Source organism: Lutzomyia longipalpis, chromosome 1, assembly GCF_024334085.1.
Source record: "Lutzomyia longipalpis isolate SR_M1_2022 chromosome 1, ASM2433408v1".
Lineage (NCBI taxonomy): Eukaryota > Metazoa > Arthropoda > Insecta > Diptera > Psychodidae > Lutzomyia > Lutzomyia longipalpis.
The window spans coordinates 2,378,410-2,403,702 of record NC_074707.1 but is presented as its reverse complement, the minus strand read 5'-3'; the positions used below and the strand labels follow the sequence as shown (position 1 = coordinate 2,403,702).

General features: G+C 36.9%; 1 protein-coding gene across 2 annotated transcripts in view; it reads left to right on the top strand.

Annotated features, from left to right (window-relative positions):
- LOC129786399 (voltage-dependent calcium channel type A subunit alpha-1) overlaps positions 1-25,293 on the top strand; it is an 82,171-nt gene that overhangs the window by 9,775 nt on the left and 47,103 nt on the right. Inside the window, exons 2-4 of one of the 2 annotated variants that reach the window (XM_055821383.1) lie at positions 13,259-13,314; positions 13,530-13,761; positions 15,311-15,523. In XM_055821383.1, the coding sequence (XP_055677358.1) occupies positions 15,312-15,523 (212 nt within the window). In that variant the 5' untranslated portion in view covers positions 13,259-13,314; positions 13,530-13,761; position 15,311. Of the gene's footprint in view, positions 1-13,258; positions 13,315-13,529; positions 13,762-15,310; positions 15,524-17,484; positions 17,753-25,293 lie in introns of those variants that run through there. The other variant, XM_055821384.1, reaches the window with a different exon arrangement.

Sequence of the window (25,293 nt, the reverse complement as noted above, 5' to 3'; positions counted from 1 at the left end):
ATTCACAGGGGAAATTCATTAAAATCTTTTTATCACTGTCACACCAGCTGATAACCCTGTAAATCATCCAATGGAAGTTTGTCTGCGCGACGGTGTTTGGGGCTTTATGGAGGTCGATCGTATACATAATTGCAGAATGAAGGGAAACGCGTTGTACTGCGAGAGGGGCGATAAAGAGCTGATACTCGAGGAATTTCCATGAAAATTGATAAGGGGGCAAAATTAATTTTACTCTTGTGGAGGGGAATTTGTGGGTGCCGGTCACGGGGTGAAAGAAAAAGGGATGAAAGTTAAATCTTTCGGTGAAATTCTTATTTCCCCGAAAATATTGATTTTCTCGTGCTGGCAAAAGTCTTTTTACTCTTTGTGTCACATAGAGACTCTTTTATGTGCGGAGCATAATCAACAGGTTGGAAGCTCTATTTGGATGGGGTTGTACACACATAGAAAATACCCCATTCAAATATTTCCTCGCCACAATTGGGGCTCACAGTTCCCACCCACAACCATCGTGCATGCCCTGAAAGGGGTCCCTCCACGTCGTCAGTGATGTTCTCACAGTAAATCGGATTTACTATTGTGTTTACCCACCCGATTTACCTTTCTTGTCTCTCTTTTGGAGCACACCACCACTCGGAACATCCGGTTGCTGTCGTCATACTTCCATCACCATAATTGATTCTATACGGATATATTAATGGCTCAACGCGTGATTAAACCCAACACCCCGCGAGTTTTCACTTTACACAAATTGACTATTTTCATTTAGTACACACCAGCACCACGTATTGGATTCCTTCCACCAATCACCATTTATCACTTCTTCACTAAAACATCAATTTTACATGCGGAAGAAGATTGCTTTGTGTGGGGAAAATCTTTGCTGTGTTTCTTTCGAAACTTTTGACTAATGAGTGCACATTAAAGTCAAGCTTTTTGAGCCGTCATGCGACCGTTTAAAGCTCGATTATATTTTCCTTTGAATCTCTTCCTTGAGAACGATTAAATTTCTTCCGATTATTATTTTTTTTTTTGAAAAACCTTTGTCCTGATCATTTATTTTCAGAACCATTTTTTTTGTATAAATTCAGAAAAGAATTTAAGGACTTTCCGCATAACTTTGTGTAATCTTTTGTGATTTTCTCTTTCCTCTGCTGTGTAGTCGTGTATTCATTTACTACCCTCTGTAGCGTCCTTTGTGTGGAGTGTTCTTTGTGGGAGAAATAAAAAGGATCAGGTAGGATGTAGCAACCCGAAAGAATGGGTGAGCATGTGTAAAAAAAAATCCCATATATCCCATCGATATGAAATCAAGAAAAGAGAGAACAGAGATAGATAGTAAGTCGAAGAAGTAGACCTTTCCACGACTTTCCCTGCCGCAATAGATATCCTTGTTGAATCTTTCGGTAACATGGTACAAAGGTAAAAGAGATGGGATGTAACTTCGACAAGGGATGCGATGAATTCTTAGGAGAGTGGGTGGAAGTGGACTCACACACAACAAAAAAATATATTCTGTACTAAAACAACGGAAAAATTGCCCGGAAAAAAATTGTTATGCCCCTTGGTATGTGTTTTTTTTCTTCTTAGGCTCTGGTTTGGGTTTTGCTTTTATTGTTTGGGACGTTACGTTAGAAGGAGAGTGAAAGTGATTTATTGATTTTCAGGGAGCACTTTGTGCTTTTTTTCCCTTCCATGTGGTACAAAAATGTCTCAATGAAATCATCCTATAGTTTGGATTTATACCCTCCCGCCGAAAAAGCATTCAACTTGTTGATTTTCCCTCGTTTCTGTGTACCATGGTTATTTTAGGATACATTTCCGAGAGAGGTAGGAAAAAGCGAAGGAGGAAGGGCGAAAAAAAAAACGCCAAGATCCCCTCAACATTTTCACTTTTGCTCTCACATCTTGATACCTATTTCACCCCTTTGTGGAGCTTTTTCCCACATAGCGCTTTTTTCTGAGAGGGGAGGAAAATTGAGAGGAATATGATTGAGTTGGGTAAATTTATCAAATATAATTTACACATTTTCAATAACGACGTATTATCGTTAAATATAATCCGATTGCGAAATTTTATTTATATTTACATAACACAAAAAAAATGTGTGAAGCCGCGAAATTGAGAAATTGTTGAATATGATAATATTATGATAATAAAACATCGTATTTTTTGTGGGGTAAATTGAAATGAAATTGAAAATTGAATGGGCACAAAAAGGATCTGTGAGTAATTTGGTTTGATTTATATATTTTTAATTAGGTAAATTCCTGATTTATTCATCGTATATTCTCTTTATCAACTACAAAATGTATTGGAAATACATTGCATAACTTTCGAGAGAGTGTGATTATTTGCCGTGGAAGTAAATGCAAAAGTTGTGAAAGGAAATGTAAAGACATGGTGATCATAAAACAATATCAATGACTGCAGTCAATTCAGCGGAAGCTTTAACTTGTGCATAGTGCTTGAAAAGAAAGATTATATAACTTTATCAAGTCGTTTTGTATATAGTTTATGTGGTGTAGGAAATGAAATATGTTCCATATTAAGTAACATTGTTCAAATTGAATTTGTACAACATAATAAACACAATGCAATATCTATTATTATCATTCACTTCAGTATAGAAGAAAATTGCAATTTCCCATGAAATGATTAAGCTTTTTGTAAAATAATTTAAGAGAAATTTTATTGAATGCAATTTTCACGCAGGATAAAAATAGAATTTTCTTTTTGGGGGCAAGAAAATACTTAAGCTTTTCCTGGATGATAAAAAACATTGCCGGAGGATGTGTATCGTTGTAGGTGAAAATATGGAAATTTCGGGAAGAATTCTCATGGAACAGAGAAAGCACATTAGCTGTGCAGAAGTGTTGTAAATATCCTTGGGGGTAAATTGTATAAAGTGGATGCCATAAGGGTTGGAAGTTTGTCGTCATATGTGGAAAACTTCAACTGTGAGTTATAATTCCGTGAGATCTGTTTGAAATTTATTCCCATTGACATTACCCAGAGCTTTGATTGCAGAAACAGCTAAATGTACCCCCGGTTGCCGGTACCAGGCGTCTCCACCACTTTAGAGAACATCAAAGCCAAAAGTGTGGGTTAGAAAAAAATTGAAGAATGGTGTGGGGTGGGTAATTTTTCCATGCTGCGCAGGTTGATTAAAATTTATTAAGAATAATGGCTACACGATGAAGGAAATTTATGTGCTGATGTGTACCCCTCTCCACCCATCCACCCACTAAATAAGACGCTATCAAAAGTTTCTGCTTCTGCTAGTAAGTTTGCGTTGAAGTGTACGTATAGCACAACAACATGTATTTCTATCTTTGGCGTCTTTTGCGAATCTTAGACGTGCAACAAGTAGTTGAATAAAATTGAAAATTTTACATAATTAAATTCCACCATGATGGTTGACTTGTTTTAGAGTTTCATGCTGCTATGGTGTTTAGAGGAAGTTAATAAGTTAACAAGCAAATTAATTGAGTTTTGCATCCCTCACGGGGAATTTAGCCCTGAAAAAAAAATCCATCGAAGCTTTTGCGCTATTTTTAGAAAATATTGAAAACTATAATATGAAGGCTCGTATATTGCATTGATATCATGTATCATTTTTTTTATCTTGATATTGATCGAAATTTATGATTCGTAACCTTGTTTCGTTTATTATATAATAAAAATATTTCAGCAGTGTACCTTTCGGCCTCTGCCAGTGTGGTGGTAGTGATTAAGGGAATTCTAAGAGGAAATTGTGAAATAGCAGGCTTCTACACCCAATGGCTAATAAATAGCTGCCTCATCTATTTGCTTGCACCCACGCTTCGTGCTGTGTCCTGTTAAATATTCCATCAATGATGTGTGGCTGAAACCGCAAAAGAGACACTCAATTGGAATGATAAATGTGAAAGTGGAGACGCATAATAGGGTGGATTTATTTTTTGCAATTTTCTTCAACTGATGGACACTCGACGAGGGATATGTTGCGGAAATCGACGGTAAACTAAAGCATAATGTAAAAGGTGGATTATTTACTCCCTATGGTTGCGGGTGGTTTGACCCCAAGGATTCTTCGCATATCGTGTGTATATTTGTTACACACAACAAAGGCACTTGGCTTCCATTTCGTAAAATGAAGATTGATGCTCTGTACTCTTGCTTGAGCATAATGTAGGACCATGCTGAAAGTTCTATCTCCCACTACACGCATATACGAGTGCACAGAGGAAAGAACCCCCATGAAGGAGGTTCCTTCACGTGAATTCATGGAATAAAATACACCGTAGAGAGATGCTGGGAATAGCCCAAGTTTCTACCTGAATTCCATGTTGTTCATTGATCTCTTTGAGGTGTGAGAAAGGTAAATTGGTGTGATTTGTTATACGTGAACTTTGATCGTGGGGAGATAAGAATTGGTTACTTTTGAGGGCTATGGAGTGTGACGGAGATTGTCCATTTTTGCTTTTTACGCAAGAAACGTTGGGGATGGTATTGAAACAAAGGAAGGAGCTTATGGAATATACATGAGGTTGAAGAAATCAATTTATTCTCTAAGAAATCCATAAAGTTTGCACATATATGTGCTACCAACAATGCTTAGGTAAAACTTTCTCAAAAGCTCTTGCATAAATTACATATATTGCATATACATCAATTAACGAGAGAAAGAGAAAATCAATTAATTATTTTAAATATTTCCGCATAGAGCTTTATTTTAAAACAAACACGGTACACAATTTTGTAGACCGTAAAAGCATTGATGTAAAATTGCATGAAAATACTATTAGAGTCTCTTTTGATGTGCACGGCAAAAATAAACTAATCCTTTTTTGAAATATAATGTTTGTGAGTGTACCATGAAACTGAATTTCCATATAAATGAAACGTTCTCGGGGGCGGGATGTGCATGTCCCATTGTAAATTTTCATCACGGCCTCTAACAAAATTGAAGTACACCTAAAGTTGAGCCATCCGGATAAAATTTCATCCATTTCTGAGCTTTCCTCCAGAGCTTTGGGACTTTAAATGGGCTTTGCTGGAGAAGACCATGCACGGTAAATTGATAAACTTGAATTTTTCTGCAAAATCTATCTTTAATATTGGAAAAGGAGAGAACTATAAAATAAATTAATTGAAATTCTTGTGGATTTAAGAAAAAAAACAAATAATGTGGAAGATAATCTGGGTGGTTAATTGAACTTAAAACTCTTATAGGGTTATCTCATTTGCTATAGAATTTGGCAAAGAGGGGTTGGCAAAAAGGTGGGGGTTCAATGGAATTTACATGTCTGTGTAACCTTTGGTAATTACATCAAGGAATCGATTATTGATTCACCCAGCAAGATGATTAAATTACATAGAAAATTAGAATGTTGTGGAGTAAATAGGATAGAATCTTGCCTTTTGGGAAATTTATATAACCCACCGGGGTTATATTGCTTGGCATAATTAATTTATATAATTTTCTTGTTTTATGCCACTCAAATCCATTTATTTAATTACGCAAACTTTAGTCAATAAATACGGTTCTTTTAAAAAGCTCAAAATTAGAAAAAAATACGAATATTCAGAACCCTTTTTTCCCTACAAAAATTACCCATAGGACAGAGATTAATGTGGGAAAAAAATCTTCTTTCCCTTCGAGAGTTTCTTCATTCATATTTAGGTAGTTACCTGGCCTAATGCTGTAAATTATTAAATAAAGCAATAAATTAAAACTGACATACCTCTTGGATAGCAAAAAGCTCGCAAAGCTCTCATCACATTGAGAAAATATATATAGATTTTATTATATAAAAATTAAACTTAATGAAAGTGTTTCCTTCCGTTTCTTCTCATTGAGTAGCGAGGTACTCTTGGGTCGTCTGAATAAAGTCATCATTCCTTAAACATTTGAAATTGCCATTAAACTTTTACGTTCTGTTTATCTCTATATTCTTTTCTTTTCATTTTATGCTCCCACTTCTCTTTGCTGTAGGTCTGCCTCTCAAAATAGCACGTCGTATAATTACAATTAATTAGAAATTGAGCCACTTGTACATATTCCTTGATTTACTAATTACCACCTTCTTTTTCAAGATTGGAAAAATATTTTTAACGACTTTCTGTTGTTTGCTATTAAAGTCATCTCGTATATCCATTTCATTTTTATTATTTGTCATTTTGGGCAATCTATTAGAAAGAATTTCAATTGAAAAATTCTCTTGGTGAAAATTCCGGTAGAAAAAAAAAAGATTTGTCAGTTTATTCACTGATAATCTGTACATAAGTAGCGTGCATGTGGAGGAATGTGATTCCTGATAAATGATATGATTTATATGTTCCATCATATATTTTTCCACGTACTTTTTCAAGAGAATTTCGAAAAGTATTTTCACATTTTTTTTCTGAATAGTCTCTCGTGCATTTTCCCATGTACATATAGTGGGATTATATTGGCTGTATTTGCTGTATTATAGATGATGGATTGCGTTAGAAGCTGGAGCTTGGGGTGAAACATATTGCTTTAGATGTTCTTTCATCATTCATATACCCTTTTGCAGAAACGATGAAAATATTGTTAAATTCTTCGCAACATTGGATGATATTTTGCACATTTTTGAACTGAATTGTTGGCAAGAAAAATTGCGAAAGCTTTATTGCCGTGTGTGAATTGCATATAATGGTGCGAAATACTTTTTTTGTACGGCCAAAGTGAGTGATTTCACACACACACGAGGCACTCACCCTCAAAACGATGGCGGAGGGTGGAAATTTTATGTTTTGCGTATATCCAAGAGCAGATGAGCAACCTGTTGAATATCTACATATATATATGGCGTTTTTTGGCACATTATGCGAAAGGATGAAGATACCCAAAAGACCAAAAACCATGATGAAATATTAAATATTGTGTACACAACACTATATTATATTTCCTCTCATTTCTATATCCTCGCATTGTCTCTATACGCATAAGTAGGACAATAAATTAAAGTGAATACTTCAACTGACAAATTGCCACATTTTCCCTATATTTCAGCAACACCCTGTAGGAAATATTTATGAAATTTACAATGGTGCCTATTAGTGTAACAATTTAATGTCGCTGCTCAGAGTTAGATAAACAGATGCTCAACCCAGAGTGGGGTATGTATGTACAAAACATACATAGCATAAGCACCTATAGTGAAATGAGGAAATAAAATATGACATGTAGTTTATTAAAATTCCTTTGATGTGGGAAATTTCACCGACATAGGGTACCATGGGGTAGTTTTTCATGTGGAATTATATTAGTTTTTTCTCATTTTAATTATTTCTCATTAATTTATGCGAGTATTTTTTATCACAACTTTAAAAGATAAATAAAGTATATAATTTTAATAGGATCCTATTTTCTAATTAGAAAACATTATTATGTGAGCTTGAGCACTGCATTGGGATGATGTGTAGGTATAATACGTTTAATGATGTTGGGTTTGGAGAAAGGGATTTTGATGGCTTCCCATGAATTTAGCCACACTTCCGCTTCAAATTTCAACATGATGATTAAGCGATGGGCGGAAATATTGTGCTTTTAAGTGTATGTGGGAATGATGCTAAAATGTTGTTTGGCTTTCTCCCCCATTCAACCCATTAAAATCGCATTTTGCATTATAATCTTTCACCCAGCATACAATGTTACACCAATTATGCAAAAAGGAGGGAGTGAAAACCCATGTTGAGCGTATTTACTGCGTATGTTTTAAAACAGGTTAATAAAAGGAGATCTACTATAAATTTGTTTTTGATCTCATATTAAGCTGGATAATGTTTATTGAATTTTTTGTTTTAAATTTTTATGTTAATATTTTATTTTTCCAATGCATCAATCGTACATAGATAGTTAGCTGTGTTTCTTTCAGACACAGCTTTTGTGTACCGAGCAAAATCGAAAGTCGTCAGATCGGGCTCAAACTTGGGATGAGCACGAATTAGGGTCCCCACATTCCAAAAAACGTATGCGCCAAAAAAATTTTTTTCCGGCCGGCCGTCCGTCCGTCCGTCCGGCCGGATCATAAACTTAAATTGCAAGAGAACGGTGATAGATAGAGACTTGCGGTAAACGGCAAAGTTTAAATATCGACCTGAAGAAATCCGATTATGAGGTCAAATCCACCCCCCCACCCCCCCGTCCGCCATTTTGAATAACCTCAAAATTTTGTTTTCGCTATATCTCAGCCGCTATTACAGCTAGAGGGCTGAAATTTTGATATGTTGTAGGGGCCATCAATACCTTTCCAACGATACCTCATTTTCGAAAATCGGTCAAGCCGTTTAGTCAATATGGCCGCTACAATTTTTCATCGAAAATCGACCATAACTCGAAAACGGCTTAACCGATTTTGATCAACCCGGGCTCAAATGAAAGCTCTCAACAAACCCTACAACTCTCTAGAACATACAAAGTTTCAAAAATGACCGCTAGAGGGCCAAAAATCAAAAACAAAATTTTCGATTAGTTTTCGATGAATATCTCGAAAACGACGACATAAATTTTTTTCATTTTTTCATATGTTGTAGCTGACCATATTATCTAGCTTCATGCCAAAAATGAAGAAAATCTATGGATCCGTTCTCGAGATATAGCCTTCCAAAGTTGGCATGTCATATCTCGGGTTCTACAAGTCCGATCTTGATCAACTCAAGCGCAAATGAAAGGTTTCGAGAAACCCTACAAATGTCTAGAACATTGCAACTTCGAAAAATGACCGCAAGAGGCGCTAAAATCGAAAACAAAGTTTTCGAAAATTTCGAACTCGAATTTTTCGAAAATGGCGACATAAATTTTTTTCATTTTTCGATATGTTATAGCTGACTTCGAGACCTTTCAAACAAAAAAAAATTTATGAAAATCTATGGATCCGTTCTCGAGATATGGCCTTCCAAACATTTCTTAGGGTATGATTCAACTTTTCCCGACTTTGCGCGTATTTAAATTAATTCGCGTTCTAGTTTGCTCTCACAAAATTGGTACACTGAAAGAAACACAGCTCCCGTAAGCTTGGTCAGCTTACCAGTACATTTTAGCTGTGTTTCTTTCAGACACAGCTTTTGTGTACCGAGCAAAATCGAAAGTCGTCAGATCGGGCTCAAACTTGGGATGAGCACGAATTAGGGTCCCCACATTCCAAAAAACGTATGCGCCAAAAAAAAAATTTTTCCGGCCGGCCGTCCGTCCGGCCGTCCGTAGTACAACGTTAAATTGCAAGAGAACGGTAATAGATAGAGACTTGCGGTAAACGGCAAAGTTTAAAAGTCGACTGGACGACGTCCGATTATGACGTCAAATTTTACCCCCCACCCCCCCGTCCGCCATTTTGAATAACCTCAAAATTTTGTTTTCGCTATATCTCAGCCCCTGTAATAGCTAAAAATCTGAAATTTTGATATGTTGTAGGGGCCATCAAGACCTTTCCAACGATACCTCATTTTCGAAAATCGGTCAAGCCGTTTAGTCAATATGGCCGCCACAATTTTTCATCGAAAATCGATCATAACTCGAAAACGGCTTGACCGATTTTGATCAACCCGGGCTCAAATGAAAGCTCTCAACAAACCCTACAACTCTCTAGAACATCAGAAGTTTCAAAAGTGGCCGCTAGGGGGCCAAAAATCAAAAACAAAATTTTCGATGAGTTTTCGATGAATATCTCGAAAACGGCGGCATAAATTTTTTTCATTTTTTGATATGTTGTAGCTGACTATATTATCTAGCTCCATGCCAAAAATGAAGAAAATCTATGGATCCGTTCTCGAGATATAGCCTTCCAAAGTTGACATGTCATATCTCGGGTTCTACAAGTCCGATTTCGATCAACTCAAGCGCAAATGAAAGGTTTCGTGAAACCCTACAAATGTCTAGAACATTGCAACTTCGAGAAATGACCGCAAGAGGCGGTAAAATCGAAAACAAAGTTTTCGAAAATTTCGAACTCGAATTTTTCGAAAATGGCGACATAAATTTTTTTCATTTTTCGATATGTTATAGCTGATTTCAAGACCTTTCAAACAAAAAAAAATTTATGAAAATCTATGGATCCGTTCTCGAGATATGGCCTTCCAAACATTTCTTAGGGTATGACTTTTCAACTTTTCCCGACTTTGCGCGTATTTAAATTAATTCGCGTTCTAGTTTGCTCTCACAAAATTGGTACACTGAAAGAAACACAGCTCCCGTAAGCTTGGTCAGCTTACCAGTACATTTCTTTATTAATAGAGACATCCATCACACATGCTGCATTTTTTATGACAACCATTTTGTTAGACAAAACAAAAAGGAAAAATGCAAAAGCTTCTAAAGCTTCAAAAGCTTAAACTAGAAATCGTACATGAATGAATTTTTTTTTCTTCTTCATTTTTCCCCATCTTTGTATTTCATTGGAAAAAGGCGATAGAGTTTTTCCCTCGCGTCATAGTTTATACCATAAAGTGATATGAGAAATCCGACGTGGAAAATCAATTTTCTCGTTCAAAAGATAAAAGTGTGAGAAGTTTTATCTGTAATCGATTGTAAAAGAATAAGCTACGCAATGTGTTGACTTGGCACTTTAATTACATTTTAAGTCAAATATCATGTTCATTAGCATAAGTCTTGGATAAATGCTGAAACATTGGAAAATTGTACTGGAGGAGTTTGCCCCATAGACGGCCAGATAGAGGGCATATGTGAATTTACTCAGCATAATTGAAATTTACACAAGAATAATACAACGTTTTGTACAAGGTGGATGTAGTATTTAATCGATCAAAGGGAAATTTGAGTCCTACGTGTAAAATGATTAAAGTCTCAGATTAAATGGGGAGTTCGAAAGTGGGAGTACATCGGAATATAGAGGAATTTATCACCTTAGAATTCACTGGAATATGGATTTCTGTTTAATCAATAATTTTAACTTTAAATTAAAAAGCATTTCAACTGAATAAGGTAAAATAGATCAACAAGATTGCAAAGAAATCTTATTTTCATGTCAACATCTCATATTTTTTGCTGAAATTGAATGCAAAATATTTATAAGGAGATGCGACAATAAAGGAAAGTGCAAGATTTGTGCAGAAATATCCTTTCGTTTGATATTTTTTTTTATATGTTGTGGGAAAAGGAAAAAACGTTCATTCAAGACGTCAAGCTCGTTCAAGACGTTCGCTATTTAAAATGCATCATCCTTCAAAGGATGTCAAGTAAATTCTTATATATTCTGGTTATTCTTTTGTATTTAGTTGGAAAAGTACTGAATGAAAAGTTGAGAGACCCGATAAAATTGAAGCAAATATCAATTCGTATGAATTTAATCTCTATTGCGTGTCCTATTTGTATCCTCAATTTATCCAAAAACACCATGAGGGCCACAAAATTATATAATATTAGAAAGATCATTCTCATTCCATTTCTATTTGCGTGGTTCCACTCTATTGAATGTTCAAACAATGAAATTGTCGTTACGTCCACCCACATTTACTTCAATAGCATCAATTATCCTTTTCCTCCATTCATGTTTTCCTTTTTTTTCAACCAATACAACCGCCAAGTCCTGGACATGAGTTTTAAGTTAATTTCTTACTTTGTAGCAACTTTAAGTCAATCATAACGCGTCCAGTTATAAGAGTTGGTGTCCCACAACGTGTAGAAGTTTGTTTATGCGTTGTAATGTGATTTGTGAGCAGAATTAGTAGACTTTGATTTTTTTGTGAAATTCGGCAATTTGGTGGATAAAAATGGTCATATCTCTGGTTCTATAAGACCTACAGAAATTTTTTGACTAGTTTTGGAAAGGTAATAAAACAGGCTATAAATTGAGATAAATTTCAATAATTTTCAAGGTCACCTCCAGAACACAAAATGAAGATTTTTTGTTTTACAAGAACATTTTTTGGCATTTTTCGTCTTGAAGAAATGGTTTAAGAAGTTTTTGATGTTCTAGAAAGTTGTAGAGTTTTGCAAAGCCTTTAATTTGATACTAAGTTGAGCGAAATCGGACAAGCAGTTCAAGAGATATGGTTCTTAGAACTTTTCAAATTCAAGAATTTTTCAAATGGCTATATCTTCTAAACGGCGACATAGATTTTCTTCATTTTCGGACTGAAGAAAGATATTGAGTCAGGCTACAACATATCCAAATTTAAAGGAAAACGATAACAGATGTTGGGAGATATGGCCCCTTAAAGTTAGGCAATTTTTGTTTTTATTTTTAGCGCCTCTTGCGGATGTTTTTGAAACTTGAAATGTTCTAGACAGTTGTAGGGCTTCCCAATACCTTTCATTTGATACCAAGATGGTCAAAATCGGTCAAGCCGTTCTCGAGTTATATCGAAAAAACACTTTTTGTTTTAGGCCGCCATATTTGCTAAACCGCTTGACCGATTTTCAAGTATGAATTGTTGATGAAAACGTCTCACTGAGCTCTACAACATACTAAAATTTCATACCTCTAGCTATAAGGGAAGTGGTTGACAGTAGTTCAATATGGCGGACGGCGGCCATCTTGGATTTCGAAAATGCGAAAAAATGAAATTTTACACCCACATTTCTATAGAGAACTTCAAACCGGAAGTCTCTATGTGTTACCGTTCTCGAGCTATAAGGCAAAGTTTGGGCGACCGGCAGGACGGCCGGCAGGCCGGCAGGCCGGCAGGCCGGCCGGCCGGATCAAAAATTTTCCACCATAATTTTCGTAATGTGGGATGTCTAAAACGTGCTCATACCAAGTTTGAGCCCGATCTGAGGTGGTCGGTTTTTCCGACGATTACAATACTTGGTGTTGGCCACGAAGTGGAACACCAACTAATATATATAAAAGTGTTGTGTAGTGAAAATTGTTCTTAACAAGAAATGACTTTAGACTTGCGCGCTATGTGCAAGGAAAACTGTGGCAAGACCACATGTATTGCATGTTGTCTTATCTAAATCTATAATAGCAGCGTGGGTTGTCGGAAGAACTCTTGACATTAACAATGCGCTGCCATTAACGAGTGTGACTTTTATGCTGCAAATGCAATTTTTATTGAAATTAAGGGAGGAATTTTAATTCACTTCTTGAACTTTTTGCATCCACTTAACTTTCGATCTTCACATAATCAATTATGTTCATGTATTATGTACTTAGAGAGCCGCCAACATCTTCTCTAATATGTATAATACCATATGTAGACACCGCCCGTTATTTAATTTAATAAGAAAAGATGTGAAAACTTCTTGTTGCTCTAATATCCTTTTTTTCTCTCCCCTCTTTTCAGGGCGCATCATGAACCAACAGATGGATTGCAGTGTTTTGTAGTGAAATTAAATAATTGTGATTAATCTTGTGATTTATTATATGCCAAAAGTTTTATCAGTGTTCCCCGTTTGGTATTGTTGTGATTTTTCCTTTCGGCAATGCCTAGCCCCAAGAAAAAGGGGGCTCGGCGTGTTGAGCAAACAGGAAAAGCTTTGTGGAGGCAAAAAAAAATCTTGAGAGTGAATTTGAGTGATTTATGTGTGAAATTATGTGTTTTCTCTCCCTTTCAGATCTCCCTTTCAGATATATTTTCTATACATTGCCGAGATATTTTTTATATGGAAAAAGTATATGAAGTATTGTAGGTATTTTGTGAAGAATCCTTTTACTTGTGTAAAAGTGAGTGCAAAATGGAAATGCATGCAAGTGCTAAGTAGATAGTGAAAGCCATCGAAAAATGCATTATTGGCTGATAAGTTGACATCTTCTGGAAAGTCACTACACTTAATGTTGACTAACAAAGTTTTTTTTACATACATATAAAATAAGCTTCAAAGAGTTTAATCTACTTATGCATACAGGGCACTGATTAAAAAAGCTTCCCCCGCCCCCCGCAATCCACAGTTTATCCGACATCTATGAATAGTAAAGAGCATTTTATTGCTGAAAGCTCTTTCATTGCGCCCAACACTTTATTGTGGGGAAATAAGGTTTTAATTGTTAGTTCGGATTTAATCCCTCATCAAATGCATTTATATTATAGCTTTTAAAATTCAAAAAATAAAAAAGCCACATAGAAAAGTTTATATGGGCTTTATTGGATTTACATGGGCTCACATAACATTTACATTAGACTTCATGATTGTTAACGTACAATAATATGGAAAGTCATGAGATTTATTGTTTGAGGAGCATTCTCACCATGAATTGCCCACCCAAATGATTTATGTGTAAATTAATTTATGTATATGGAGCACTATATATGTTTGAAATCTCGCTGAATGTATGTTTATTTCTTAAAATAGCAGTTACACCATTTACTGAAAACTTGTACCTGCGTGAACAATTCTATTCAATGCTATCTAGGCAGTGTGGGTGGGGGTAGGGGGTGGTTAACAAGTTACTTGCGAATTGATTGAAGTGAATAATATTAGCACATGTAATAAATCGTCTCTAGACAATTTTCTATAGCTCAGCAATTGATCAATAAATTATGGATGAGCTACTTTTCTCGCCTTCTCACCCAGCCGGATGTTTCCACTTCCACATTCTCTCCTTTCGACAGTCAGCCATGAATTTTGTCTGACTTTCCCAAATTAGCGAGAGTTTTCCAGATGTACCTATCCAACATTCAGAGGTATATACATTATGTAATAATAACATTATATGTAGGTACATACACCTACATTGTATACAGAAGAGATGACAAGAAATTGTCACGGTTATTATTGAGATTCTTTTCTGACGCTTCCAGGTGATGTCTCTTGTCATTAAGTAAATTAAATTCTATATAAAGGATATTTTTCTTCTATTAAATAAGCTGTAAAAAGAAAAGATTTAAGTAAAATAAATTTTAGAGTAAAAATAAGGTAGAATCACAAATAAATGTTATTAATATCCCTACAATTATATAGCATTAGATTTTATTGCAAAACAGAGCTTTTTTGCAAGTCAATTTTCCCATAGAAGCTTCCCTGCAGGTCGTCGTGACTGTAATTATATTTGATTGAGTCATTAAAATGTTTATTGGTGTGCGAAACAATGTGTAAAATGTAGTTGTTTCACTATATTCTTAGTGTAAATGCAAGTAAACCATTAAATCCATGAAAGAAATTAACTTTAATAAGGAGTAAATTACATTTGTTTTTTCATTTAATGGTGTGTTTAAAAATATGTTTCGTGGTGTGCATAAAAGTTAAGGAATTTAAATTAAATTAGTGAAAGTTTTATTGGGGAATGTCGCTATTTTTTTCATCACTTATGCACTCTTTATGCAAAAAAAAGCTTTTGAGCTTTAATATTTTTTTTTATTGCAAAAATAGTTTTAGTAACAAAAAAAAACTCCTTGCAGGATGTTGGGCGGCGTGGCGGGTCGACATGTGTCGACCAGGAGGAGAGGATCGTCGCCAATGGTGAGGCTCGGGGCAAACTTGAGCCTCGCCCTTGAGCATGGCGATGGAACCATACCACCCCGGGTTCCCGCGCGCCGTAGACGGGCTGTGACAACAAGTGACCACAAAAGTTGCGCTCTTATCCAAACGAGACTGAAACTTGGTGATATCATGTAAGTCTTATTTCCTTTTTAACGGTTATCTTCATTTAAAAATTTTCATTCGTACGGGTTTGAATTACTGCCAACTGTACTAAAAGCTCCGAAAGCTCCATCCGAGACTGTGTAGATTTTCAAAAACTCCCCCTTGTGTGAGTTTTCATCCAAAATGGAAAAGTTGCGAGCTTTCTTCGAATCGATTGAGCTTTTCCCCACAATTATGGGGAAGTTCCACGTGTTTGCCTGCAAAAGTTTCCCCAATTTTGTGGTGAAATACAACACCGAAATATCCCATAAATTAAAGTTTCTTGACCCATTTTCTCTCTCTCTAGAGCAGACAAATAAAAGTTGTAATTTAAATGGACTTGTTTTCTTCCACCAACTTTAAATTCTCTTTCCGTGATCTATGTTTCCTTTGTATTTACATCCCCCACGCTCCCTTTAACTGCAACGTAATGTGGGTGGGTTGTGATTGGAAAAAAAGGAATCAATAGCAATTACACATCTTATCGTCCCACTATCAGTTGACAATTTTCCCAATTATCTCAATTACATAGGCATACATTATGTATTTAGATGATAATGATGTGTGATGGCAACAAAATGGCGTGTTTTTGCCTTCCAGCTGACTATGCACCACACAATGTGGTGGGTATCAGCTGAAGAATGTCATCTGATGCCGAATGTCTTCAATATCAAATCAATATATAGCGTAAAAGTTCGACGAACTTTCCCCCGCACTTGCACATTTACACCAACTTCCTGTTGTTGCAATTCCCCTTTGGAGCTTTTTTTTCTGCACACAAGAGCTTGTGTGCTTTTAATTAAAACGACCCTCTTGTGGGGTGTTTTTGCACATAGCAGCAAGATGCGCTACCCCAGAGGGTTGCAAAGGGGTTAAAGGTGGGTTTTGTTTGCAAATTAATGGTTTGTAAATGCAACTTTTTGATTCAATAGAGGGTGGGTTTGAACATTATTTTTTCTTTCACATGCTATTTTGGTGTGTAAACTAAATCATAAACCATCACATAATATCGCGTTTTTGGGGTGGGAGGGGGTTATGTTTCGAGTGAATTGAAATAGAGCTAAAAATGTCCATTTGATGTGGTGCTGTGTGTGTGTGTGTGTGTGTGGGAAAGGGGTGAAAATGGGCTTGAATGTGTAAATGTGGGGGGATTTAATATACAAAGTGTGTGTGTGATAAAAAAGAAACGCCACTTTTGCGTTCATATGCACTTGCCGCACTCAAACTTCAACCCTCATACATATGAGCTTTTTTTATATATATATACATATGTATGTAGGGAGACCTTTTTTCCACCTGCCTGTGTTTCCCTTGGAATTCAACAAGGGTGACGAAGAGAAACATGCGTGTCAACCCTGAGAATGATTTGGGGTGCAAAGGAAACTCCATTTTTTTTTCCTCCGTTGCACATATAATTTTCCTTTTTTTCTCCTTTTCGGAGCTTTCACTTTGAAATCACCCTGAGAGCTGAAAAGAAAAGCTCTATGTTTTTTTAGACATGTGAATAGGGGTGGTTTTTCATATTAACCGGCAGATTAGAAAGTTTCAAATTGTGGAAAGTTTGGGAAGTTTTTTTTTGTGGTAGTCGCATTCTCAAGGGAAGCTCCGAAAGCTCATACACGGTACACCACACGTGTGCTTGGTTACAAGAGAGGGTGGTGCATGCATGGCGTGAAAAAGAGAGCTTTTGCACGAGAGAGAGAGAAGAAAATTTTCTCCAAAAGGACATACTGACACACATTCTCTCCCCTGGCATTCGGGCTTTTTTTTTTGTTGTGAGTGTATGAGCGGAAAATGTATTAATACATACATACATATTGTAGCTTCTAGGCAACCCCCACCCACCCACCTACTACCCCAGCCAGCTTTATACATATGTATGTAGAGTAGTGAAGTGCAGGTGTATTGGCGAGGGGTGCTGCCTTTCGCTTAGCCGCTGGGAGCGCCGATAATATAGTGTACGGCAAACGAGCGAAACACGCGCGCTCTTACATTGCTTGCGTCAGTGTCGATAGAAAATCGCGTTAAAAACCATTAAAATCAAGTCCGAATCGGGCAAAAAGTGTGTGATTTTTTCAATTAGTGTTCTCTGTGCGTGAATTGAGGATTACTTTCCACCAGAGCATGTGTTTGCGTGGACAAATGAGAGCGGTTTACTTGGAGTAACCAATATGGCCGAGCGGTCGTCATATAATAGCTCGAATTTGGAATTATTGACGGTGGGTTGCCCTCTTTTCGCTCATACGGCTAATAATTATCTTGCGACAATGAAAATGGTACATTTCCACTATCTCTGTACACATTGCAAGTGATTGGAAGTGGTTGAAATTGCTGGAAATGTCCCCATGAATTGCCAGGGACTTCAAAGTTGCCTCTCCGGAGTAGCATATATAGCACAGCTTACATCGTGAAGAGCTTTTTTCTTCCACCCTTAAACTTCATGACTCTGGTGAATTAACTAAACAATCATTTTGCAGGGTGGAAAAGCTCAAAGTTGTACGTGAAAAAAGGGGGTGAAATGAGTGTAAAACTTAATGAAGAAAATCCTTCTATTGTGGGGAAATGTGAAAAGATTTTTTTCTCTTAGGCCCCATCTTACATTTAAAAAATTTTCCCATCCTTCCAGCCATATATTTCGCGCATACATTTTCGTGTATGTATAAAGTAGCAGCAAGGGGGCACTCACTTTTTTCTTTCTTCCCCCCTTTTTTTTCATAGGCCGCTAAAAGCTTTACAGTGTATTGTTGAGAAAAATTGGAAAATATTTAATTTTCCCCCTTTAACCACCCCTCAATCCCTCGAGACTTTTGATAATGCTCATTTTTTTCATAGTTTTTCTTTATCTCCATCTCATCCCTTTGCTCCCCCCCCCAGATTTTGTGGGTGTGTGTTGTATTCTTCGTCAGAGCTACCCTCTCTCACAGTTTGTTGTAAATGTATGGTGTGTTGTGTGTGTGTATAGGTACACACGCATAAGCTTCAATGTTTGTGCCTCCTTTGCTGCCTCAACATACAACTTTTTCCGTAAAAGCTCCCCTCTGATGGTGTTTGTGTGTGTGTGCTTAAATAAAACTTTCATTATATTATCGTAAAGTGTTATCGCGCAAATTAGAATTCTGTGTGCAAATTTTTCTTCGCATAAAAAAAGACTCTCTTCAGAGTTGCTGTCCTTTTTCTTGACGATTTCCTTTTTGCTCACCCGCACAAAAATCTTCCCTGTCAAAATTCACATCCCTCCGTGGTGGGTCCAAATACCATCACATGTTTTATATATAATTTAGTGGGTATTAAATTCTCAGTGTATTTGTGTATGATTTGTGAATGTATCCCTTAAATTTTCCTCTCCTTTTTGAAGGAAAAATCTCACGGGAAGAAGGAGTAGTGGTGGGTACAACAGAGAAAAAGAGTAGTGACTTGGAATACCGAATGGCTTTCAGTGTACCACGTCGACATTGTGTGGCTTAAAAGCTTGTTCGATGAATGGTGTATGATTGTGTGTAAATGCCTCTATCAATAACTATAAATATTTTACTTTTAATACAATTTTAGTAGCCCATTTCGTACGAAAAGTCTTCACATATAAGGGATAACCATCACGTTTCTTACACTCTGCCTGTCTGACTGCCGGTGTAGTATTATTGAATAAATTTGAGCTTTAAAAAATAACATAACATAACATAAAAAAATCATTCATCCTTGGACATGAAGGCATTATCAGTGAAAGATCTTTTTTTTTTGTTCATAAAATCCAACTCTTTTCTCTTCCGATGATTAATTGAGAGGATTACATGGGATTTTTTTTTTAAATAAAATACAAAATAACAATCAATGTGGGTCATTAATGCAATTTACATAAATTCCCCTACACTCATCGTTGTCTTTTGTTTCTTATAATAAAGATAGTATCGCAAATATATTGTAGTACCGCTGGTACTAACTGTCATGGTATGGGACAGATTGGCTTATGTGTGTGGGGTTGGCGGGAGTCTTAAGGTGACTCTCTCTCCCAACCACCCTAGTACGGTTGGCTCAGTTACTCGTGGGCCATGGGGTCGTACGGACGGACCCACCCCATAAGTCTGAATCGTAGTACCTGGCTATGACAATTGGTATCTCATTGTCAGGTATTTTACAATTCAGAAGTGGGATAAGCCCAAAACTCGTTCGCGGAAGTGGAAAAGTGCGTGATTTGTGCGAAAACCGCGAGTGAAAAAAGTTCATGGCGTTACTTTGACGTCACGTGGTGAAATTCGCGGAAAAAAGTCCACCGTTTGGGACTTTTGCGGCGTAAAAGATCGCATTGGAGCACCCGTGCGTGCTAATTAATGGTTTCGCGACAGGAAAATCGCCGTGTTTTGGGGAAAATGCGTCGGAAAAGTCGCGAAAATAGTGAGCAAAAGTGACATTTCGGCATTTTCGATGTTTGAGAGTCGCGGAATTCATGCAAAAAAAAGTCCTTCGTGGGGCTTTTGCGGGGCAGGGGAAGTGCCGTCGTGGTTTTCTTTGATGCGAAAAACGTTTTCGCAAAGGAAAAACCGTCGCGAGTGCAGGAAAATGCGTCATTTGATGACGAAAAAGGGACATAAAAGTGTGCCAAGTGTCATGTGTGCGTGCGCTGGAGCGGCGCGCGCAGGAAGAAATGTGTGTGTGCGAGCAACGAGAGCGGCGCAGTGCTTCATCGCATCGAGAGCGCGGAACACACACACACACCAACGAAGTCTCTCCTCGTTGCAGCGATGCTCGCATGCAGAGAATGCGGCATGGGTGTGTGCAGCGAGTGGCGGAGAGCTCCGCAGCGTACATCGTGACGCAGCGACACACACACACACAACACAACGAAGTCAGCATCATGCAGCGGCCTGACACGCTGAGGGTGATTCGGCGAAAAAGAAGGCATGCAGGATAAGCATGTGGAGTAAAAGAGAAGGAAAATCGCAAGTATTTTCTCTTGGTAGGAGAGTGGTATTCTCCGAATTTGGTATCATGATTTTTTTTGTTTAAAAAAAAATGTTTTATACCATGGTATTGAAATGTTAACCCTGAAAAGCGCTTTTCAACCCCTGTCATTCTCTTGATGAATTTTATGTTTATGTTTAACATGTTGAATTTAAGAGAATGTTAATTGCAAGATTCCTTTACAGCATTAAAGGAATGAAATAAAAAAAAATGGTTGTTTTATGGATTTTAAGTTGCATGAAGATTAAGAGACCAAGTAGCGAAATTTTCAGGGAAGTTCAGTTGAGTAATACTTTAAAAAAAAAAAAAAAATGAAAATTTCGAAAAAAAAAAAATGGGAGAATTCTGATTTTTGGTTTCTTAGGCAACAAAGGAGCCGAAGGAAAAATTGGTTGCAATTAAAAAGTATGTCGGTTCGAAAATTCTGCAAATGGGAGTCGTTGAGGAAAGAAGTGATTCTTTTTAGGATCGATGTTCAGGGAAGCACATGATACCAGGGCGAAAAGAAGATCCTCAACATCTTGGCTTTGTATAATTTGGTATCAAGAGAGAGAGAGAGAGAGAAATGTGCTTCTGGGTAGATAAAAGAGTTGTTTCACTGAAGCATAGTTAGGGCTTGAATGTAGTGAAACGGACTAGTGGCGTTGTATCATAGGTCGTCTCTTTTATGCAATGCCTACCGAGGCATCTTATGATACCTGAGCGGAAGGAAGTTCTTCGAGATTATCGCTCTTATCACTGGTGTGGTATCATACTAAGAGAAAGGTACTTGTTTGGTACATAAATATTTGTTATTACTGAAGCGCAGAAGAATAGCTTGCAGTATAGTGGACACTGATAAGAGGTAGTGTGTCGAAGTAGCGTTTCTCTTCTGATCAGGTTTACTGAAGCATTAGATACCTGGGTGAAAGGAAGTCCTCTGAGATTCTTGTTTCGCATAGAGGTATCAGGAGAAGAGAAAGGTGCTTGTGCACATGGAAGAGCGATTCACTCTGTTTATGTGATCAGTAGAAATACTGTGATAAACTGGCTCTTCAAGCATCCATAGAACCAACCTGATGTCATAATAGATATGGTAGAATGGATGAATAGGAATGTAGGTCTGGGCGATCAATGGACGCATTGTAAGCTAGACAAGACATTTAGGTCATGTATCTATGCAACCAGTTAATACTAAAGACAACAATCATGAGTCTTCGTTGATCAGATAATATAGAGATTCATGAGTCTGTGAGTAAATGCTACTGGTATAGATAAAACATGACGAGGTTTTCGCGGAGAGGCATCATGCTTGCATGGTGGGCCTGTTACGTTGAAAACCTGAAATGTCGTATTGATTAACATCAATCCAAGGTTCTTGATAGTTAGTCATACGGCGAATGGTTTCTCGGAGACACTAGTCTCTATGGAACGAGCTTACGGTTCCTGGAACTGGGTAAGCTAAGTCTAGACATATGTTCCATGAGAAACAAGTAACATGGCGTAAGCTGTGTTAAGAGAACCTTCTGTAGGTTCATGGGTGTGATGATTTTGTGTCATGTGCACTGGCGTACTAAATCAAATAGAACCCTTGTGTACTTGGACTACCAGGTACGGTTCCATTAGGAACAATTTGATATTCTTCCAGTTGTCTATAGAGTTGTTGTCCACTGTGCCGGGCTTGCACTCTAGAACACATAAACCCAGTTGTTATCGCATTAATTGCGAAGTATACTGGTTGGAAGAAGTTCCATTAGGAACACTTGGATATGATTTTCAGTTTGTGCATAGAGTAGTTGTCTAATACAGACTTGTACTCTATACACAGGACCGCAGTTGTTATCGCATTCATTGCGAAGTATACTGGTCGAAGATCACGGGAAAATTCGGTCAATCTGTCTTGCTTTTCCTAGCTTGTGCCGAGGACGTCACAAAAGTCAGGAATGGCCGAATGTAGTACCGCTGGTACTAACTGTCATGGTATGGGACAGATTGGCTTATGTGTGTGGGGTTGGCGGGAGTCTTAAGGTGACTCTCTCTCCCAACCACCCTAGTACGGTTGGCTCAGTTACTCGTGGGCCATGGGGTCGTACGGACGGACCCACCCCATAAGTCTGAATCGTAGTACCTGGCTATGACAATTGGTATCTCATTGTCAGGTATTTTACAATATTAATTTTGCTTCAACTTCACAACATAACCGGCCTCCAGTTCCTTCAAAACTATTTATCTAGTCGAAATCTTTTTATATTTTATGGAATATTTAAATTTAGATTGAACTAGTTTCGCCGCGGATTACCTGCTAGGCGTGAGAATATTTTATTAAGGATATTCAGGATATTAATTAAAGATTTTAGACTATTTTAAAAGATATTGATCAATTAAAAAAATGGTTTTTGTCTGTACATGTTTTAAAACAAAACTTTATTCAGGCAGCATTAATGGGTCTATGCAGGAAAAGAATGTCGAGAAAAACTGATCATGACATTTTTTTCTGACATTTTTTGTCATTCCATCTCACTCCCACTAATGTATTTTCCTATCTTTCGTCTTTCTCTCACGCATGTTTTCGACATCTTTTTTTTTCATGGCATGCTTTTTATCTTGCGCACAACATGTTTTTATTTCCTTGAATTTTCTCAATATTTGGGGATATTTTCCTCAAAGAAAAGTGGAAAATGCCTAGCTAAAGAGTCCACAGTGCCAGGAAAACAGTGAAAAATGGAAATTTACGGTCATTTATGGGCCAAATATGTGAAAATGTACGAAGTAAAAATCAAAACATTCTTTCACTGACCAATTTTTACGGGATATTTTTCTGGATTTTGACCACCAAATCACTTCCTGCGGGCTTTTTGGATCTTCCTACAGGTCATCTGCACACGGAAGGTCTGTGTGGGGTCAGGGAAATGCTTTCTGGGTGGTGGAATCCCACCTGACGCGAAAAACTGGTCCGGGAGTGAATATTTTGCTGTCGAACTTCACTGTTTTCACTTATTTGGCCGATAAATACCCACGATTTTCCACTTTTCACACTTTCACATACACACAGAACACTTCCACAAGCCGCTTTTCACTTTTCCCGAGCTAAAATATCACAATTCACAGAGAAAATTACCGAAAACTAAGAAACGTGTTGACTTCGCAAGAGTTTGAAAAAGAATGTCGCAGGAAGATGTTTTTTTCTGACATTCTTTTTCCAGCTCTTGTGAAGTCAACGTGTTTGTTAGTTTTCTGCAATTTTCTCTGTAAATTGTGATATTTTAGCTCGGGAAAAGTGAAAAGCGACTTGTGGAAGTGTTCTTAGTGCCTGTGAAAGTGTGAAAAGTGGAAAATCGTGGGTATTTATCGGCCAAATAAGTGAAAACAGTGAAGTTCGACAGCAAAACATTCACTCCCGGACCAGTTTTTCCGTTTTCAGGAGTTTTTTGTACGATCCAGGAAGCAATTCCCTGACCTCAGGCAGACTTTCCGTATGCAGATGACCTGTAGGAAGGTCCGAAAAGCCCGCAGGAAGTGATTTGTGTGGTGAAAATCCGAAAGAGAATCCCGTAAAAATTGGTCAGGGAAAGAATGTTTTGATTTTTCACTTCGCGCATATTCACATATTTGGCCGCTAAATGACCATAAATTTCCACTTTTCACGGCTTTCCTGGCACTGAGAACACTTCAGCAAAGCCCATTTTCACTTTTTCATGGAGAAATATCCCCAAATACTGAGAAAATAATACGAAATGAAAAACATGTTGAGTGCACAGAAAAGAATGATGAAAATGTCGGAAACATGCGTGAGAGAAAGATGAAAGATAGGAAAATACATTAGTGGGAGTGAGATGGAATGAAAAAAAATGTCAGGAAAAAATGTCATGATCAGTTTTTCTCGACATTCTTTTCCTGCATAGCACCATAAATCATTCAGCGGTAAACTAAGAATAATGATATGAGCATAAATATGTTGTTCCTGTCACGGAGACATATCTACGTACCTACGTACTACCGTTTGATACCATACTTAAACAACTTAGTTTGTAAGAGTATTAAATAAATTTTAATAATTATTAAACTTGTGAAAATGAGATTCTTTTAAAGGTAAAAAGGTAAAAATTATAAAACAAGCAAACTTTTTAAATAAACAACTTTTTGGAAAGTCAAAAATTCGATTTTCTCATCGATTACAGTCCTAAAAGACAATGTTTCTTTAATTGAAAGCTTTTTCTAAAATATACATATTTGGTGGAACTTTTTCTGCTTATTTTTTATTATTTGAAGCAGACTTATTAATGAGAATCAGAGATCAATTTGATTAACCCTCTATGAGCAAAAGGGAATCATTTGGATAATAGTAAGTGATAAAGAGCAGGATAAATTAAAAAGAAAAATGTAGCATATGGATTCGAGGTTAAAAAACATATTTTTAGGTATGATGTAAATTTTTAATTACCCCGAAAAGAATTGGCAACATAATAAGGGTTTATAATGACGTAAAATAAAACATATACGGTCACGATTGGTTAATTAATGCGTTTGATCAGGCACTGGCTCTTCAACCGTTCGCCTTTTGATGTTTATTTATAAATCAGTCACCCTTCATTGATGTGGGGTGGATTTTTATATGTATTCAAGCGCATTTTCTACCCTCAGTCTGTCGACAAAATGTCACAATTTTAATGTCAATGAATTTTCCCCAGAAAATGCAAAAAGGGAACAAAATATGGGAAAATGTGACAAATTCCTCACGAGTGGTTCTCCTTTAAAAAAAATGCCTCAAATTTAATTATGAATGGCTTTTTATTTGGAAATTGGAATAATTTAAAAGGCATGTGCA